This window comes from Eptatretus burgeri, chromosome 6 (assembly GCF_056783735.1).
Source record: "Eptatretus burgeri isolate ZD-2024b chromosome 6, Ebu_testis_v1, whole genome shotgun sequence".
In the NCBI taxonomy this organism is placed as follows: domain Eukaryota; kingdom Metazoa; phylum Chordata; class Myxini; order Myxiniformes; family Myxinidae; genus Eptatretus; species Eptatretus burgeri.
In genome coordinates this window covers 68,462,762-68,484,395 of record NC_140966.1, presented here as the reverse complement: position 1 = coordinate 68,484,395, position 21,634 = coordinate 68,462,762, and the positions used below count along the sequence as shown (strand labels likewise).

General features: G+C 43.6%; 1 protein-coding gene across 3 annotated transcripts in view; it reads left to right on the top strand.

Annotated features, from left to right (window-relative positions):
- PRKCSH (PRKCSH beta subunit of glucosidase II) overlaps window positions 1-21,634 on the top strand; it is a 259,864-nt gene that overhangs the window by 48,227 nt on the left and 190,003 nt on the right. For all 3 annotated transcript variants that reach the window (XM_085885531.1, XM_085885532.1, XM_085885529.1), the window contains one exon: window positions 6,755-6,872. In XM_085885531.1, the coding sequence (XP_085741657.1) occupies window positions 6,755-6,872 (118 nt within the window). The remainder of the gene's footprint in view (window positions 1-6,754; window positions 6,873-21,634) is intronic.

Sequence of the window (21,634 nt, the reverse complement as noted above, 5' to 3'; positions counted from 1 at the left end):
TATATATATATATATATATATATATATATATATATATTTTGTTTGTCTTTCGGCTGCTCCCGTTGGGGGTCGCCACAGCGGATCATCCGTTGTGATCCGCATACTGATTTGGCATAGGTTTTACGCCGGATGCCCTTCCTGACGCAACCCTGGTCGCCTCTTATGACACAGGGATAAGGATTGGGTTTCGCCATGATTCCGGGCTGCCCTACACCCTCTCATAGCGTGGCGCAGCGCAGAACCCCCGTCCTCAAGCGATCCTCCAACCCAAGCCTCCGAGTCGCCGGATTACAGGCGCATGCCACTACGCCCGATATATATATATATATATATATATATATATATATATATATATATATATATATATATATATCGGGCGTAGTGGCATGCGCCTGTAATCCGGCGACTCGGAGGCTTGGGTTGGAGGATCGCTTGAGGACGGGGGTTCTGCGCTGCGCCACGCTATGAGAGGGTGTAGGGCAGCCCGGAATCATGGCGAAACCCAATCCTTATCCCTGTGTCATAAGAGGCGACCAGGGTTGCGTCAGGAAGGGCATCCGGCGTAAAACCTATGCCAAATCAGTATGCGGATATATATATATATATATATATATATATATATATATATATATATATATATATATATATATATATATATATATATATATATATATATATTCTTGTTACGTCCATGGTTACTGAGTGTATTTTGATGAGGTTTAATCCCCGTTTGTCCTCGGAAGAGCCGGACCTGGGGCCACCGCTCACGATTAACTTTGTGGTACGGTGGGTTGCTTTAGAACCACGAATGTTAATCAGTTAACCACGAGTTCCAGTGTCCACAGTCTAATTTTGCTTTTTAACTATGGGTCACGTGGTTTTCTGAACGGGGAGCGCACCCTCGGCAAAGCATCAATCTTATCTTTATTAGAACTTAATTAGAGCAGCCGAGCGTTTCACTGCTGGTGCGTGCTGACTATTACAGGTCAATTTGTGTGGTAATTACCTCCCAGTCTCTCTGGGTTCGGACAATGCTGGATCAATGGAAGGGAAGGACAAGCACGGACAGGTTGGAACGTCAACAAGAAATTTATTAATTACAAAATAAATAAATAAAATGAACTTTTTATTTCTATGTGGTAAAAAGAAATAAATTCCAAATTAATCAAAATAATCACAAGCAAATAAATAATTAATCAGGTGCTGATAGAAAAAGAGACAAAGAGCAGATGCTTTTCACTATGCCTTACTTAACAATTAGACATGAGACAAGGGTACCCAGCAGATCATTCATGGGGGTGGGGGGGGGGGGAGAGAAATCCCAGTCTCGCTCACCAAATAGAAGTCGTTATATGTTAAATAAAACGTCCTGAAATGTGTAAGCGTGCCTTGTCCGTTGCTAGCGCCCAGCCTTTCCGTGCACCCACTCACAGACAGGCTCGAACACCAATCGACGTCACCCCCAAAAATCAGGTACGCCAAGAGCTGGTCTGGAGCAGAACCAACATTAACCGTCTGAGCGTCACCCACCGTCAGGAGCCACGACCGACGGACAGCTGTTATGAGCTGTGAGAAGCTGATGCGCTGTGAGAAACTGTAAGGCTGCAAGGCCATCACCAACTGTTGCCAGCTCAGCAACCTTCTGACTGGAAATCGACGAAGCAACCTTCTGACTGGAAATCGACGAAGCAACCTTCTGACTGGAAATCGACGAAGCAATCTTCTGACTGGAAATCGACGAAGCAACCTTCTGACTGGAATTCGATGAAGCAACCTTCTGACTGGAATTCGACAAAGCAACCTTCTGACTGGAAATCGACGAAGCAACCATCTGACAGGAAATCGATGAATCAACCTTCTGACTGGAAATTGACGAAAATAGCCATTTGACTGGCTGACTGACTGTCGCAAAACTGACCATCGCCAACTCACTGATGCCAACTGACTGACTGACTCGCAAATCTCTCAAAGCCTTCGCCAAGTGACTCGCAAAGCTGTCAGAACCGCAACCAGCTATCGCCAACTGACTCTCAAAGCTGTCAGAATCGCAACCAGCTATTGCCAACTGACTCTCAAAGCTGTCAGAATCTCAACCAGCCATCGCCAACTGACTGTCGCCAACTCACTGACGCCAACTCACTCTAAAAAAACACGGACCTCTTATCCTCATTATAGGCGGCCCGTCTGGGCGGAGCCTTAAGCAGACTAGCAAAATCCACCCCACCTATTTGCGCGTCGTTGCACATGACAACCAGCCTATCTCGCGATCATTCCTGGCCTACGATGCCATGTTTGTTGTGCTGGACGAATGGCAGGAAGCAGCCATTTGCCAGAATTACCGAGCGAAAATGTGAAGCACTCATAAAACGTCAACAACAATTATAACCTCATTGTTCAGCCCAATATGAAAAAGAGCCAGTTAGCGTCTGGAGAGCTGCTGAACGGGGTGTCAATGTCGGAGAAATAAGTGGGTGAGCCTCCATTGGGCTAACGGCTATTTCACGTGCATGAATGTGTCTGTCGTAAAGAGAACAAGGACAAATGTGTCCAAGAGCAGCGTCCTAAAGGTTTTGTCGGCTACAAACCCCCCCCCCCCAAAAAAAAAACAACTTCCGATATTTCGTCACGTGCCTTGATTGAGCCAATAGCGAGACCCGTCATAGTGTATTTACGAAATATAGTGTATTTACGAAATAAATAATGTATTTACGAATTTACAATACATTAAATGGAATAATCTTTAAATAGTAACGTGAACTTTTCAAAACTTTAAAGCAAATGTCTGAATATATTTAAAAGTTCATGATAGACGCTCTCAAAAGGCACCCTCGATGCGACGATGTGTACAGGTGCTTAGTATTTAAGGAGATCCGGATCGTGTTATTAAAGAGCCGAGTCGAATATAAAGGTTTTGCCTTCAGAAGAAGAAGAAGAAGAAGAAGAAGAACGCCGATCGTTCTTAGAACAGCGTTCACTATGCGAGACGCTGCTAAAGGCCCAGTCACACCTTGCCGTTTTAGCCAGCTTATGCCGATTTTTGGAAAATTTGTCTAAAACGCTGATACACGTCGAATACGTTATGGGTAAGTTTTGATAACATTGAGAGCACGCTGAAAAACACTGCCATACGTCGTTGTACGCTGGCTTTAAACGTTGTACTTTTCGGTTGTCCTCAAATTTTCCATGCTTGAAATTTTAAGACTTATACCAGCGTATGACTCGCACGTTCCGCATAATGCTGGCCATAAGTTGTAGGCACGTCATGCGATCGTTGACACACGTCGACACACGTTACTTGTAAGGTGCTCATAAGTCGAAACCCATCAAGGTAATGATTGGCGTCAGTGTTCCAGACTCCCTGGTTTTTTTTTTTTTTTTTAGTTTTTTTTTTTTTCTTCCTTCCTTCGGTATGATGGTGATTTTGACACTTCGATTTCTAGTGCGGTTATAACATAATATGATAGGCTGCCTCTCAACGATTTAAATCATAACCGCACTGTACACTGAACACCTTCATACCGAAGAAAAAAACAAAAACCGGGAGTCTGGAACACTGACGCGAACCATTACCTTGACGTGTTTTGACTTATGAGCACCTTACAAGTAACGTGTGTCGATGTGTGTCAACGATCGCATATCGTGCGAACAACTTATTCCCATCGCATGCGGAGCGTGTGTCATACGGCAAGTACGTCGTAAAATTTTCAACATGTTTAAAATTACAAGACGTACTCCATTTAATACGATGTATGATAGCGTACTTTAGCGTTCTATTCACGCATACCAAACTTACCCATACCGTATTCGACGTGCACCAGCGTTTTAGACGCATTTTTCAGAGGTCGGCATACGCTGGCAAGATCGCCAAGGTGTGACTGCGATGTTGACACTTCCATTTCTGCGGCGGTTATGATTTGAATCGTTGTGCAGCAGCCTTTTCATAACCTACGCCACGTCATCGTCGGCGATGCTTGCAGCGCGCTATGCATAAGTTAGACTATCGTTGGGCATAGGTTGTGAAGGCCGACAACAGGTTCAGCATTCGTTGGTTTAAGTTATCTATAACACAACGAAACGTTCTGTGTCCGTTACTGATACGTTATGCATAAGACCAAGTCGTTATGAATATGTCCGAATCTTTAAAAAAAAAACATCAAAAGTTCAACGTAAGCCAGCGTTTTACATACATTTTAATACGTTGCCATTGCTGGCTAAAACGTCAAGGTGTGACTGGGCCTTAAAAAGGAGCTTTCCATAAGAGAGGGAATCTATTCTTTACCCTTCTCAACACATCAAAGTTAGAATCCTCCCAGACATGGGGATGGGTCTATCCTCGACATGCATTTAGGGAAATAACTGTCTGAGGACTTTGATGTTTGTATGCATTCATCAGATCGGATTCTGAAATCTGTAACTATATATAAATATATATATATATATATATATATATATATATATATATATATATATATATATATATATATATATATATATATATATATGAAACAGATGTTTGGTACTACAGAGCTTTAATATGGATACAAACACACATGACATAATAGTGACTGAAGCTTTTCGTGCTGCACTCTTCAGGGTAAAAATCGCAGCAAGTGAAGAAGGAAGTGAAGGCGTGTGCTTTATACGCAGGTCTCAATAAGGTAGACACTGATTGGTTCAACCATAATGATGTCATGGTGAAGTTTACCATGGAGCTGGAATCGTCAAATACGTTACCATTTTTGGACGTGTTGGTTGATAGATCCAACCTTGGTTTCACAACATCCGTCTACCGGAAGCCCACTTTCACAGGGCAGTATACTCGCTGGGGCTCCTACTGCTCCAGGAGAAACAAAATTGCCTTGATCAATATCCTGGTTAACAGAGCACAGAGGATTTGTTCACATTGTAATCTTCCTGCTGAAATTGGCAAAATCATGAATATACTCGGTGAGAATGGTCATCCTGAGCATATAGTTAAGAGATACATACACAAGTTTCTATACACGACATAAGATCGGAAGATTGGTCTGGAAAAATGTCCAGGATGCCCTGGAAAAGGCAATCATCACGAAGGTTTGAAATCCAAATCGAACATATTGTGTCCAACATGTTTCTGGCTGTGCAACCCTGAGTAATCTTTACTTCTCGCTATTTGCTGACGTCAGTCAACAAGGATGTGCTACCCACCTCACCAACCAGCAATGTTATTTATGAGTTTAAGTGCCGATGTGAAGCTCGGTACGTGGAACGCACAATACTAAGATTGCCTGATCGGATCAAACAACACGTCCCCTTGGCGATTTGAAGAAAGATTGTGAGGGTTAGAACACAACCAGTGTGAGCATGTAGAAATATCCAGCAACTACCAGCCACTGTACCTGCTTCATCTGCCATTGCACATCACCTGTAGTGGGGCAGATAACAGCAATTTTTGAGAGGAATCGTGCAAATGATGATACACGCATCAAATTTGGCACATTTGTTCTCCAGGGGATTCTAATCACATCTGCCTGATTGGCCATTTGAAAATCCAAGTTTTGAAAAATTTGAAAAAAAATAAACTTCAAAAAAGTCAAGATCACGAATCAATGTTGGATGCTGGCTGAGATTGGTGAATGTTTCAGAAACATCATCAAAGACGTTCCAAGTCTGCCATGCAGTTTTCTTCCCTTTACCGCGGAAGGCAGACACGACATCACATCCAGTGAACGCATGGAAGTATGGGATCCCTCGAGCTTTCTCAGGCCCTATTGCAGAAACTACCTCATGAACTGGAATACATCGCGCCTTGGCTCCTTGGCCAAAAGCAATCCACATGTTCTCAAGACTTAGTTCCTGTAAGGATGGCAGTTCAGATATTGCTATGACTAGTACGTCCGTGTCATTAGCCTTAATGATAATGGACTTGCTACCATCCGTCGTTGCATCCCTGGTGTGTACAAATATTTGAGTGTCAGCTTCTTCATGACAACATGGAGACACAGCATCCAGTGACTTCCTTGTGTTGCTAATGGCATCTTCTCCTTTTGTGACAATGACTGTGCTTGTCGTCTGTGCTTCACACATCTTTTCCGTAAGGAAGTGAAACAGCTCAGTCTTGTTGCTGTCATCTCGAAGAAAGCTTCTCCAGTTACTTGGGGTCTTACTGGTTCTTGTCACTCTTCTTCTGATTCCTTGCCCCCTTTTCGACCTTGCCTCGGACTTCAGACTTGACTTCTTGTACACATCAAACACTACGTCCACCCTCTCGTACCTGGCACCATAGGATTCCACCTTTGGGATGATGTCTTCTTCAGCATTGTCATCAAATATCTTTGAAGTGCGTTGAGGTAGGGCATTGATAAGTGCTGAGCCATCAATGATGACTGCATCTCCCCTTGGTTCTCTGTCTGGGTTGTTCACTTGCGCTTCAAGAATTTCAGCCAGCTGTGACTTTTTTTTTTTGAAGTTTTTTTGAAGTTTTTTTTTTTTCTTCAAAATTTGGATTTTCAAATGACCAATTGGGCAGATTTGATTAGAAAGCCCTGCAGAACAGAAATGCCAAATTTGATGCTTGTATCATAATTTGCATGATTTTTCTACTATCTACTACACTAATTCTTCAACCAGAGCGATGTCTAGTTGATCAAGAGACTGGGTGGAATTGCCAACCATCAACCCCCATCTCCTTTGGATTTTTTGGGAATGTTCATTCGGATTTACCTCTGGAGATTGTTTCTAACTGTGGTTTCTTGACGCTTTTCCCCCACCCCAGGGAGCTTGGTCGCAAAGAGCATGAATTATTGGCAAAGCAAGCGGAGGTTGCGGCAGAAGGCTTTAAATTGAAGCAACAGCTCATTGAAGAGGGCAAGAAGAATAAGGAAGATAAGCAGGTATGTTTGTTTTGTTTTTGGTGTCAGGCTTCTCCTCCAGATTATTGTCATGGCTATGCATTTCAGCTGTTTATTTATTGATTTGTTTGTTTGTTTTGTTCTTTATTTTCTCTCGCTGTTTTGCAATTTGACATTTTGTCCAACCTCTCAAATGCATCATGCTTCCTCCCAAAAACTCAAATCTTATTTGCTGATTCTTAAGCATTTTGGGTGGTTGTAAGTGTGGCTTCCTTTTGATTTTGTGCAAATGTTTTTGTCATCCCTGCATGCTTTTCATTTTCCGGCCACCATACTCTGTCATGCCACTCATTTGCAAAGTTGCCAATGATATTTGCACCTCACAGGTGCTCTTTTTATTTTATTCATTTGGAACTGTGCAGGTTAAGCTTTTGGAAGAGCCAGTGCTCGAGGATAGCAAGGAAATGGGTGAGAGGTACAGGTTGACGAGGTAAACAGAGACGAACAGTCAATGGAAAGACAGGCAAGGTGAGAAGAGACAGGCTGACACACTGCACAATGAGACAGAAGAGGATTGGCAGATACCAAAATAGGACACAGAGATACAACAACCAACCAAAAGGGTAACTGCATGCAGAAGTTGTATGAAGACAGAGCAGAATAGAAATTATCATGATAATCCTGAGAGATAACTGTTAATAAGCAAAGAAAAAAAAACATTCCTATGATAACCTCAAGCATCTCCCTTTGTTGTTTGTGAGTTGTTTTTTTAGTTGTTCCACAAATGTACTTGTGTACCTTTTTTGTTTTCCTTTTTAGGTAATCTCGACCGAGATGACCTAATGAAGCCGGACCAAATGTCCGTCCGTACGTCCGTCCGTATGTCCGTCAACAATTTTTCTTTCCTATCTTGATGAAACTTAGTATGTGGGTCAAGGTCGATGAGTGTTGCACAACGATATAACTTTTGTCTGGGTTCAAGGTCAGGGACGAGGTCACGTAAGTTATAAAAATCGCCATTTTCAAAACCTATCTAGTCTGCCATTTTACAAGATATTCGGCAACTGTTTATTGATTATGATAGTAAAAAATATTATCTTGTATCTAACCGGACAGATTTTTGAATTTCCTTCCCGTTTCATTGTCACGTGATCTGGAAGATGGCCAAAAACGCCGATGCGATTCGCAAAGAAGGAAGGAAGGAGAAATGAAATATAAATATAAAACACATTTTTAGCCTTTTATATTTATACATTTTCCTCCGAAGGTGCAAAAGTTTCAAAACCCGAAATGTAAACGTCGGCTTTTATTTTCAAAATATAATTTCGTGCGCGCGTGCCAAAATGCCGAGTCATCTTTAACCAAACTGAGTAGTAGAAATGCGCAGTAGTCCGGTCATGGCGTCTGAGCAGTGGCCAGCGTGGTTCAGATTGACTGCGGTTTCTGGGGCGAAGGTGATTGTTAAGAAGTATGTCAGCGGTATAAATTCGAGTGACTGTATTGGTGATTTTATCGCGCAACATCTTGACAACGAATATTCTGGCTGAACAATTGCATCAATTCAGTGCATCAGCAGGGATGATTCGCAGGCTCCTCTCGATCGTGCCGATATCTAACATAATCACCGGCGGACATAGGGCTGCAGGCTGTGGGGCGAGGCCACGAATCCCGGATGAGGGGATAAGTGATAAATTATGCTACATGCTTTGGGCTTTCTGATTAATATATCAATGAGTACATTCCATAATTAATGAATTAATAATTAATGAATCTGGCACACAAAATGTTTTTTCATACCTGGCATGTTACTTTGTGCAGTGTCACGAAACTTCTGTGGAATTAATAATTAATGAATATGCGAGCTCTAACGATTTTTCAAACCTCAATATCTCGATAAATACTTGACCAATTTTCATTCTGAAAGTTGCATTATAATCAGTGAAGAATAATCTACAGGATTATCATAATCTCCGAGAGCTAAGCCTATTTTTTTCGTTTTTTTTTCTACAACCGGAAGTGAAATGTCCCCAGAGAGTGGACGGACCGGAAAACCACGTATTGCACTTACTGGTGATTCTGATGTGTTAATCCGGGTACTAAATGAACAATACATATTTATTAATTATGCCATTAGTCGTATTATCCTAGTGTATCTCTGTGAACTATTTCAATCTAAATGGTTAGTTTGGACTGTTTCACGGTTACCTGAACTGAATATTGAGAACTTGTGGTATTATAGAGATGACCGTCACCCCCATACGGGGTAATTTTTTTTGAATCCCTTCTGATCAATCATTTCTTATTTTACTGTGATAATTTCAACTTTGTAGATTTTTAGTGAGGAATTACCTCCACTGTTATCCTTCAAAGTGTTGAAAGATTGCAAAATTGCGAAAATTTCTGAAGCATGACTGAGTACAGATTCACCCAACTCACTCTCCACCCAAGGGCAACAGCTTGGTTACAATCCATCTACTATATCAATCATGTGATTTTATCTGTCTGTCCTGTTTCCTGTCTTTCTCATGGCTTCACATGTAATCATCAAACCTGTTGACCTAATTAATAATGTCTTTCAATTTTGCTTGCAGCATCGACTCTTTATAGCCCAGTCACAAGTATACTTTTGTCAAAACGTTTCACCCTGCTGTATGATGTCGAAGCATTCTTGTGGGTGGTGCTTCAAGCCCAACATGCTTGGGATTGTTGTTGTTTGTCTCCATTCATGCAGTTTCTCATGGGATTGTTGTTTATGGCCCTCCTGTGCTATCAAAAGTCATTCCAACCCACCACCCATCCATCACCCAATAAAAGTAAAGTTGTCAACCTAAACCTGCTTGAAGGTGTGAGGTCCAGGTGCTGCAGGCCATGGTCAGGTCCAGGGTGATGCTCTGGTGGGGGGAGGAGGGGGCAGAGCCCCCCTGTCCAGAACAAATCTCATAAAATAGAACCCAAATGGAGAGCTCTGCAGGCTATCAATCTTATTATAGTAGCAAAGGAGAAGGAAGGACAAAAAATATTCGCAATTAGATTGAACTCTTCAAAGTAATAATGGTTACTCAGTATTCCAAACTTGTTTTCAGATATGCACTTCAAGACATATTTCCTGTGAAGAGGATTGGCAGATAGTGCACAGAATCAACTACAATTTCACCTTTTATCACATATTGTTACGAATCTGGCAGCCATGAGCACTCAACATTCAGGTCCCCGTAGCTCAGTTATTTCATAAAGTAAATGTGGATAGATAGCTCCCTTTCCCCGATGTCTCATGGGAATTAAGTGTACATGCGCTGCGAAGTTATTTTATAGATAGGATTTTTAGCCCAACAACAACCCTCTTCTCGCGGCATTGTCCGCACTTTTCTCACGCTCGCCGGCATGCGGGTGTGTGCGTGGGCGGAATTCCCTGCCCCAGGCAGTGTGTATTTCGCACCAAATATGGTCACAAAGCGCTTCGTTCTGGCTTCGCGCCAAATAAGGGTATGCGTCATTTTCCGCCCAATGGGCAACGCGCGGACCAAAGCTGGGGCAGTCCTTCTCAAGAAGGCGGAGCCGCGACACGCCGTCCACCCAATGGGAGCAGGCGACGGGGGAGCGGACCCACTCCTGAAAACGACGGAATTGATTGAAGATTGCGTCCCGTTTGCTTGAGCGCTCTTCTGTCTGGGTCTGCGGCTGACTGCATCCCGCACATCCGAGGCATCTCGTCTGGCGCATTACAACAAACGGTCGACCATCTCATCACTGGAGATCACGTCGTCTCGCCTCCTCTGGGTTCGGCTGCCCTGGTCTGTTCTTTGGCGCCTGGTGCTCTGGGAAGGTGAGGTTATCCAGCCACACGGCCAGGTAGCCAGCCACGTTCTCTTGCCTCAGCTCGTCTTCCCTCCCGTGCTGAAGGGGCAATAAAGACCTCGAGGTCAATCTCTTTCTGGGGTATTTGTGTGTGCGTGTGTGTGTCCGTGGGCCCTGTCTCTAAGTAGAATTGTTCAAGGAATTGCTTGTACATTTGAATCCCTTCTTTATTCAGATAACTCTGCCCTTACGTGCTCCCCTCGTCCCCCGATTATTGTAAATAAATTCCCTATTGTTGAATGTCCCAGCTCGTTCCCTGTCATTTCTTTCATTGTATTGGCTTAGCACGGTTTGTGTTGAGAAATAGCAAGGCAGTCAATTGTTCATTTGGACCGACAGGCCTCCGTAACCATCCGCTCGGGTTACACACGGTTCGGGCACGGGAACAGCTCGTCCCGCTCGAGGTCTGTCGAAGGTGTGAATTCCCCAGTAGCTTTGCCGCGTGGGTACTTAGGTATATTGAAGTTTGGCAATTAACCTCCTCCACGCGGTCGAATTATTGGCGATTCATGGTCCTGTAACGGACCCGTGCCTTTCGGACTTAACCGAGGGTCATGACCTAAATTCTGGGTGTTCGGTGGAGACGACTCTACTGCTCCACCTAGCGGTCTTGCTTGCCGCCGAGACCCGGCACCACAACAGTATCTGACCCACTATAAGCACCTTGAAAGTAATTTCTGCACATGTAAATGGATGGCTTCGTAGCCTAGACCTGCCACTGTGCACAGTAGCATCTGAGCTGTGCAGCCAGTGTTTGAATCCCCACCCAGGTATAAACTGCCATCCTTGAACAAATGGCAGGGCGAGGTATTGCAGGCAGGGCGAGGTATCGATGTGTTTGCCTTCGATCGGATGGATGTTATATCCATCTCCGTTAAACGTCCCAGTCCCACGGTATCTTTCATGAAGAGGAGGGAAGTTATCGCCGACTCCTTGAACAAATTACAAATTCCTGCATAAAGTGTGGTGTTGGAGGTACACGCACCTTTGGGTTTACTTCCCTTTGGTGTACGGATGTTGTTCTTGGTGCCAAACCAAGCTCGTCCTCTAACGACTGCAATCCAAGATTTGCACTTAATGTGTTTGAACAATCGTATCCGTCGGCTACCACTCAAATGGATCTTTATAATTTGGGATCTGTGTCGTCTGAGTGGCGTTGCAGTGATCACATCAACAGCATAATGTTTTTGAAACTTGTATTTCAAATAAACAGATTCAAAGTCAAATGAGAAAGTTCACCATTGCATTCATGCAATGTCCAACAACGATTCCCGCGGTGAGTTATTTCTGCCCAGTGTGTCTGTTCTTCTGGCTCAACTCACGCGTGTGCACCTTGTCTACCAGGGCTGTTGAACGATTGAGCCTTGACGCGTTGTTCTCTCTCGTACGCTGGCCCGTCCAGAATGATTGAAGAGTTCAAAGGAATTCTTTCCCGACATACAATCTTGATGAGTTTTAATCGACCTATTTATAATCGGCTCCATGCGTTATAAACCACTCTGGACATAAACACTTCGTTCACTCATCAGAGTTAAATGTACTCGCATTCTAATTATACATACTTTATCCACACATACTCACATTCTAATTATACATACTTTATACACGTACTCGCATTCTAATTGTATATACTGTTACGGTTCTAAGAACCGTATGCATACAACATACAGGTGTCCCAAGTCAGTTATTCCATTAAGTATATGTGTAGACATATCCCTTCCTTGTGTTTAGTGGGAAAATTAAAGGGGTGCGTTGCGTTGTTTTTTTTTTTAGTTTGATTAATAAATCTTTATATCCCCACTCCAATTCATTGCACAGGCACATCCACGACAACCCATGGTACCCTCTGCCCGCTTGCCCCTCCTCTCACTTGCATGGAGGGGGCGGGCTTCCCGGTATGGCCGAAACTCCGCCCAGAAAGAGCAGACCCATGGAAGCCCCGTCCAATGAAGGCGGACAGTGACGTCAGCCTCACCAAGGCACCTCCCCGCTGAGGGAGATGGATAAATTATGACACCATCCTCGGGGTGGTGTGCTTGGAGTTCGGAGAGTTCGTGAATTGCTGAGACAGTTCGTTCTGTGCTGGAGTCTTGAGTTCTTTGGGGGTCTGGAAAAGAAGCAAAACTGCAACAGACGCTTGGAAGCCCGAATCCTGTCCCAGACCAGGATCGTTTAAAGAAAGATCTGTGGAGGATCCAAGGAGTTATTTTGGGGGTCGTTCTTTGAGAGTGAGAGAGTGAGAGACCCAAATACTCAGCCTCATCGTGGGAGATACCCAATGATCCTGGCTGTCTTGGATTCCACACACACACGAACTCCACACGTGCCGCTGTGGGCCAAGCTGCGTGACCATTGCCAGGTGCCACACCACGGAGCATCCCTTTCCCCGGAACTCAGATGCCAAGAACTGTGACCTCAACTCCCTCCCTCCCTGGCTACAAAAGTCCTTTGCCTTCAACTGGGTTTATTTTGTCTGAGTGTGTGGCGCCGTCCACTAAGTAGAACTGTATAAGTTGTTCGAACCTTGTAAATCTTGCCTGTATTATTCTCGCGACAAGTCTGCTCTGTGTCTGCTTTATAAGTTGCTGTAAAATTATCGCACTACATCTTTCTCTCATCTTCCCCTGCATAACATCCCCAATAAACCTGTTACCTGTACCACATAACTTTCCTCGCTTTATCGTAAATAAGTTATTATTACAAATATTCCCAGTTCGTTTTCGTCTTTTCCTTCATTGGTCCAGCATGGTTTGGATCTGAGTTTAGCCGGTTTTTTATACCCGATAATCTGTTCATCCCAGCCGGTACGTTCTTGGCGGGTCCGCTCGGCTGCATCCGAACCGGAAAGGTAGTTGGTAGAGTGATCCAGTTTGGGCAAGACATACCGAGGGCATGGTTCCCCGGTAGACAACGCCACGTGGTTAATTAGGTAAATTGGTTCTAGACAAAGAGACCCTACGCTACGCAGTGGAGGTATTGGCGTCCACGGTCGGTTAAGCGACCCGCCGCCTCATGGAATTATCCGTGAGCGACTGCCTACAATTCCGGGAGTCTGGTGGGAGACGACGTAACTTCCCCCACCTAGCGGTCGTTCTCGCCACCGGACCTCCGGCCCGCAACAGTTTGTGGAATTTTCTGATTTGTCCTATTAAGGTCTAAGTCACATTTGCTCTCCGGCGAGGATACGTCGGCCGTACGCCCTCTGAATTGACAGAAACGTGCGGCGGCCGCAGAGTTTCTGAGGTGGCCTCAGGGTGGCCCTACGCTGTTTGGCTATCTTTTACAGGTCATAAGGTCGCCGTGGAATTATAACGCAGAGTTATAACTTTTTTCATTTCTACGTTCGCCGAAGCAATTCGACAAGCCGAAACAAAATAAATGGTTAAAAAAAAAAATTAACCCATTCGTTACCGTCCGTCTGGCCGCATGTTCACTTTAGGGCCCCCTGCGGTCACCGTGCGACATCAAATCAAAGACCGTACGGCAACCCCACGTTTTCGGTCTCCACAATTTCTAAGACCTAAGGCCTAAGTCACATTTGCTCTACGGCGAGGATACGGCGGCCGTACGCCCTCTGAATTGACAAACGTGCGGTGGCCGCAGTTTCTGAGGTGGCCTCAGGGTGGCCTTACGCCATATGGCTATATTTTAGAGGCCGTAAGGTCACTGTGGAATTATAACGCGGAGTTATAACTTTTTTCATTTCTACGTTCGCCGTAGCAATTTGACAAGCCGAAAAAAAAAAAAAACAAAAAAACAATGAACCCATTCCTTACCGTCCGTCTGGCTGCATGTTCGCCTTAGGGCCCCCCTGCGGTCGCCTTGCGGGCACCTTGCGTCTGCCTTGAAAATTCTATGGCCGCCGCAGGAACGCCTTTAGGTCACCGTGCGACATCAAATCAAAGACCGTACGGCAACCCCACGTTTTCAGTCTCCACAATTTATAAATACGCCGTGTAGCTTCCCGAAAAATAAAAACATATGTGACTGCTACATTGTGTGACCGTGGAAATACTGCGGCCGCCGTAAAATTGCTAATGGCCGTAGATTTTGGAGACCCGACGGCCGCTGTGGCAAATGTGATTTAGGTCTAAATACGCCGTGCGGCTCCCCGAAAAATAAAAACTTATGTGACTGCTACATTGTGTGACCGTGGAAATACTGCGGCCGCCGTATAATTGCTAGTGGCCGTATATTTTGGAGACCCCACGGCCGCCGTGGCAAATGTGACCTAGGCCTAACGGACCTGGTGTAAATCCTGTTACTCAATCTGTAAGGAACAATTAATTCACTGTCCACAACAAAAAGTACATTTGATCAGAGAACATTTATTTCATGGTACCACGGAGTCCAAAACACTGAGATGGTAAACATCCACAATGATTTGCACTAAGCTAAGTTTACATTTTCTGACATTTATATGCTTTTGTGGGAGTGGAGAGGGCTGGGAGATTCAAAGGGAGAGAGAACATGGTGACTTTCAGCTGGCCTTAGTGAGAATCGGACGAAATACTAAAAAGCAGACAACCAAAAGGAGTACAGGATAAGACCGTAGGTTATAGGTCTTTCAAAGAAATGAATATAAGGAATTGTTTATATAAAAGGCAGTGAGTACATGGGTCTGATAAGCATTAGGCAAAATAACTTAAACTGCAATACGTGTCCACTTGGTGAAAGCGAATGACATAATCATGGCAAAAGTTGAGGGCCATCAACCAGGCCACCCTGTCTCATAGTAAGACATTCCCCCATAAACACCCAGACAAAAGGGAAACACAATTGACAGCCAATTTGACACTGCATAAATATTAATTTATAAAGCACCAGCAACAATTATAATTGAGAGTACATGAATATAATTATTTTTTCATCCACAATCCCCCCTTTTTTCCTTATCAGGAAAATTTGAATAATTATATTACACATGATCACCATACCCCATTCCTATGGGAGAAAAGATATCCGTTACACAAGTTCAATCAACAATGGAAGCGAGTGCTCATATCTGAAAAATGCTGGATGATGACCATCTCAATAGTGTCCCAGCCAGGTTAGTGAGTGTGTTTCCATTTAATTAATGGCCTGTTCATCAGCATGTATCACAAATCGAAAAGACATGCGACCCGAGGCCAGAAGATAAGCAGGTCAAGGTGTAGATGGAGCAGCACCCAACGGGAAACACAGTCGAGGCACTCTTTGAGCTGCAGAGAAGGTAGAGCTTGGCAGGTACAAGCTTGGGCCCGACACTGGGTTGAAGGAGACGAAAAAGACTCGAGAGGTGACCCAGAGATCCAGCCCCAGCAGAGTTTGGGGCCTCGTAGCAGCAGTGTGTGCAATCAGGTTTGATTCACCAAGTGAACTCTGCACGTTGGATGCAGCCACAATGGCTGCACGAACCCCACCCGCACCATTGGACACATGTTGCAGATGACTCGCCGTGTGGACCTTCAGGGCCTTCATTGTGCATGGTGCAACCATGGCAAGTTCACGATGTATTTGCGGAGAATAAATTTGCGAGTGTGGATGAGGACATTCCTCCAAGCAGTCACCACACAACGGCGATGTTAAGTCTTTGCCTTGCTGTGGTTTGACTTCTCCAACCATCTCTTCAGTGGGTTTTTTTTCTTTTTTTTTTCTCTTTAACATGCTCATCTTATCTCCTCAGGAAGGGGATAGTTTCATGATCACATGTTGAATGCCCAATCACCCAAATCTGGTTTCTCCTCATCATCCAATCTTTCGGTGGAAGTTCTTCCAAATCTTCATTTGACAAAATTATACACTGCATAGTTCAACTGCTCTCAACACTCCGAAAAAACAAAATCAAGGTTAAGCATCGATTAAACACGCCAATCCATAAACGTCATGGCCTCATGTATTTCAACAAGACTGACAAACGTTCTTACAGAAGCATTTAACTTGCATTATATGTTGTATCAATATTTTATCCCTTTTCTCTCCTTATTTTTCCCACACCTATATGACATGCTCAAAGATACAGAAATCTCAGTTGTATGTACACTCAAAACATTCATCTCATTTGCTATTTCCATGTATAAAGGGCAACAGTCTTTATTAGGGTTTCAATTTACAATCAATAATTATTTTCATCATCCTTCAAAAAGAAAATCCCTTCTAGTCAAGAAAAATACCATTTTAACATTTGCAATCATTTTAACATTCATATCTGCTAAACAATTCACAGTTTCATTCAAAAGCAGTTCCAGAGCAACTGCCATTATTTATTGATTTATTTCCAGCTAACTCATCACTTCCGTACTGATGAAAGATGGTCATGTCAGTGTTAGAAATACCTCAACTTACTTAAGTAACGTACAATAAGTACCACTTAATCAAAAATCACGCACCTGTCCAATTAATCAGAAGACAGATAAAATATGTAATATTTAAATTGGCTTGTAGCGTCATTGCACTCTTTTCAATAATATAATTCTTTCATTCTGACCGATTTAACATTCATTTCACATGGTCATGCCTTCTGAACTCCGCATAATTCTGGTTTATCGTTTGTTTGTCTTTCTACAAATTGTAGAGGCATTTTACTTAAATTACAGTCAGGCCAGTACCAGCTACTAATCAGTGAGAGCAATACAGTTACAATATATGGTACAATTCCTAATTCCATTAATTGATTTCATAATTGCTGTTGGTTCTATTGATTCCAGTCGTTCTGCATTATGGTTATGTAAATACCATGCTGCTTTCCCTCATATCTTGATTTTCCCTTGCAGTTAACTTATGATTCCTAATATGTAATGTTGACTAATCTGTTGATCAATTTAATAATGTAGATCCTCCTTCAATATTATGTAAGTACCTCAACTTAATATATTATCTTGATTCAATTCTCAGTAACTTTTCCCTATCCTCAATTAACAGATCAACAAGGTCCATAGCTACAGTGATTGACAATATATCAATCAATCACTACAAGTTATCAATAACCTTACTGTGATATAACCAATCAATAATTCTGTCCCAAGTTACTGGTTTAAAGATACGGACTCCACTTACTCTGCAAATTTCGATCCATTCAAGAAGAAGTTAGGAAAAAAGATAGGGAGAATTTTCCGTCACTTGAAGACCCCAATGCATTTAAATTAGGATTACTAGACTTATATGATAAAAGGTTTCTCAATTTGTAATCTTAAAACAAAAGTTGATATTAATTATAACCAAAAGAAACATGATGGTTTGAATACCATGATGAATTTTCATTTAGGAGAAGACACAATGAACACAAAAATCATGTGCCTCCAGCATTCTCAATGAGTTCCTTTTTTATTTATTTAAATGAGCTTAGTCTGAAAGTAATTAACACAGTTACCATACACAACCTCCACTAGTTATATATGTATATGTATATGTATATATATTAGTTTGGGAATTTTAGCAAATTGTATTGACCATCTGTGAAAAAATTGCTTACCAAAACATTTCTTCACTATTCATCCAGGTGTCTACTAACACCTATCAATTAGTACAAACCCAAATCCTTGTGGAAAATTCTGGGGAGCCAATCAAAGTTCGGGTGCTCAGAGGGCCTGCGCGAAAAAATCGGAAAAATTAACTTTTTGCCAATATTGACTTGTGGGATGTCTAACTCGGGGTTTTTTGGGGTGCTGAATTGATTCCAACCATTAGATTTGAGGAAAAATGAATCCCTAGCCGTAAAATATTGATATGATACGTTTTTAGATATCTCAGACTGTGTTTTGCGGTAATTTGGCTCAATTGATTCAGATTGTTCAAATTGTGCTGAAACCAGCATACAACATTTTCGAAACCACTGCTATATTGTTGGTTATACTTGTGCTCATGCTCAGTAGAATTCTCTGTGTTAGCTGACGTTAGCTAAGAGCTTTTAGCTATAAAATTATTGTGTACCGGACTCAATAGAAGTTGAATATATTCAACGTAGAGTGGACCTATTAATGTTAAAATGCATCACTGTATGTGTGTTCCCTCTGTTTTGTGTCAAAATTTCATGTCCTGTCTGTTGTTTACAAAAAATGTCTTATTTACGTCCGGCACATGTACCAACATCACAATAGAAACCACACTCATGCGTGAGGCAAAATCCTCCGGTGATCTAAACAGAGGCCGCTTTCGGAATGAGTCTTCTCATAAGTCTTGGGTTCAGACTCTGAACCACTTCTCGTTCATTCACCAAGAGCTAGAAAGAAGCATGGTCAAATGTGGGGTACCTTTCCACACCGACGTTAAAAGAGCCCAAATGAAGAGAGATAACGATGCTGTCAACACCATAGTTGGGTGGTTGGAGGAAGTCAACCCTTTCGATTCCACACGGGACAAGAAGACTCTGGTGTCCTTCTCACCTGGGTTCAGCAGCACTCCCGAAGACCAAGTCAACGCTGATCAAGCAGACAAAGTTGGCAGAGCCATACAGGCTAGGATGGATGGGAAAACTGTTGTGGATGCAATGGTAACCAAACACAAGGTCAAATCACTTGCAAGCCTCAGATCTGGACCCAAAGTCAATAGCGAGAAGCTGGTCATTGACTCACTGAAGCTATTCAACCGCCTCATTGTCATCAGTGAGTGTGAAGTCAAGACTACAGAAGCTCTACACATTGAGTTGACGTCAAAACCGATGTCTCTGCTTGACAAAAATCAAAAGTTGTGAAAGCCAGACAAGGCTGCCCGAGCAAGGTCCCGGAAGGCATGTGTGGCACCTGTCGAACAACCCCCCTGCACAAGCCTTGTGGTTGATGGTGGGTGGCTCCTGCACAATGTCAAGTGGGAGGCTAACCTTACTTGGAAGGATGTTGCCGAGAGCTACCTCCGGTTTGTGAAGTCCATGGGGAGCCATCGCCTCCGGATAATTGTGGTCTTTGACGGATATGGCAGCCCCACCAAGGACCATGACCACTTGAGACGAACAAAGAATGCATGCTGTGACATTCAGATTCGTCTGGATCTCAAAATCATCATTGCAAGAGAAAAGTTCTTCGATAACAAGAACAACAAAGCCCTGCTCGTTCTGCTCCTTGCTGAGACATTTAGTAGGAATGGAATCAGTGTACAGCAATGCTCCGATGACGCCGACACCTCCATCGTCCCCGCAGCTCGAGATGAGGCAAGAGAGTCCCCTGTTGAGGTGAGGGCTGAGGACACAGACATCCTGGTTATGCTGATTCATCATGTTGCAGACCATCCGATCTTCCTCACGACAGCCAAAGAAACATCTTACGATGTCGGAAAGATCCGGGAGGCCCTCCCAGAGTTATACTGGAGGTATCTCATCTTCTTGCACAGCTTCTCTGGCTGCGATACAGTGTCTGCAATTTTTGGGTTTAGCAAACCAACTTTGCAAAGCAAGCTCTGCAAGACTGATGAAGCAGAGAGGGCAATGGACGTGTTTATGGACATCCGAGCTGAGAAAGGTGATATCATTAAAGCAGGCTGTGATCTTTTCATGCTCATGTTCCATGGGGAATCCTCCAAAGACTTGGAAGACTTGAGATTCGACATCTTCAGCAAGCGAGCTGCTACTGGGAGCATAAAACCTGAGAAACTCCCCCCGCCAACAGGAGCTGCAGCACAGCACTCTCTCCGAGCTTACCTCCAGACTAGAGACTTGCTGATGCTGCAAAGTCCATCGTTGGATGCCCGGGACTATGGATGGCAACTCACTGAGCAAGGATATGCATTTGCCAGCTGCAACTGTGTGGGGGACTGCAGCTCACTCAGGTGCTGCTGTAAAAAGCAAGGAGTCAAGTGTATTTCTGCTTGCGGCATCTGTCATGGTAACTCTTGTCTGAACATAAACCAGCTGGATGACAAGAGGAGTGAGGAAGATACTGGGGAGTTTGATGAATAAGGTTGTAAAAGCTGACGACGCAACATTTCCATTGAGCACAGTTCTGTTAAAAATGTCAATAAAATACATTTTATATGATCAAGGAGTGTTTTTTTCTCAAAAATAATGGTTGGAATCAATTCAGCACCCCAAAAACCCCAAGGTAGACATCCCACAAGTCAATATTGGCAAAAGTTAATTTTTACGATTTTTTTTTTTCGCGCAGGCCCTCTGAGCACCCGAACTTTGATTGGCTCCCCAGAATTTTCCACAAGGATTTGGGTTTGCACTAATTGATAGGTGTTAGTCGACATGGAGATGAATACGTTAGTGAAGAAAATTTTTGGTAAGCAATTTTTTCACAGATGGTCAATACAATTTGCTAAAATTCCCGAACTGTATGTATGTATATATTGTTATGGTATTCGCGCCCGCCGGCGTGCTGACGGCCACGTAACTCGAATCGCGGCACGTCGCCCACCGGACGGACAATCCAGTCGTGACCCTCTCGGACTAACGCCGGGAACCAGTCATGGGTGGACCTTTCGGTCTCACCGCGATCGAGCCAATCGGCCTCCGCGTGGGATAGGGTTGCTCGCCAAATTCGACCTACCTAAGTACCCACACGGAGGGTAGACCGGGCGATCGCACCTCGCCGCAGGTCGACTTCGGACACGGGCCATTTAAGCGACCCGTTCCGTACTATCGGGATAACCGAGCGGTGTTATCGTCGGCCTCGACGGTTCGATTAATTATCGGGCGTATTCAGCCCACTACCAACCCTTTACGTGAAGCACGATGAGGATTCAATGAAAGAAATGATGAAGCGAAACGGGAAACAGTTCAACACAAAGCACATTTATTCGCGATGAACGGAAAGCACACATATTCAATTCCACCAAAAGCACATAGAAAAGGAAAAGAAACACAATGCAATTTTACACAAAAAGCAAATGCGACAATGCAGATCTAATACCGATTACGCGAGCACACGGCAACACTTATACAATTTTACTTCACAGACGGCGCCGACAACACACATTCCCAAAAACAAAAGAAAAGAGAACCCTCAAGGATGAGGCGGGCCTGAGGCTGAGACCGGGTC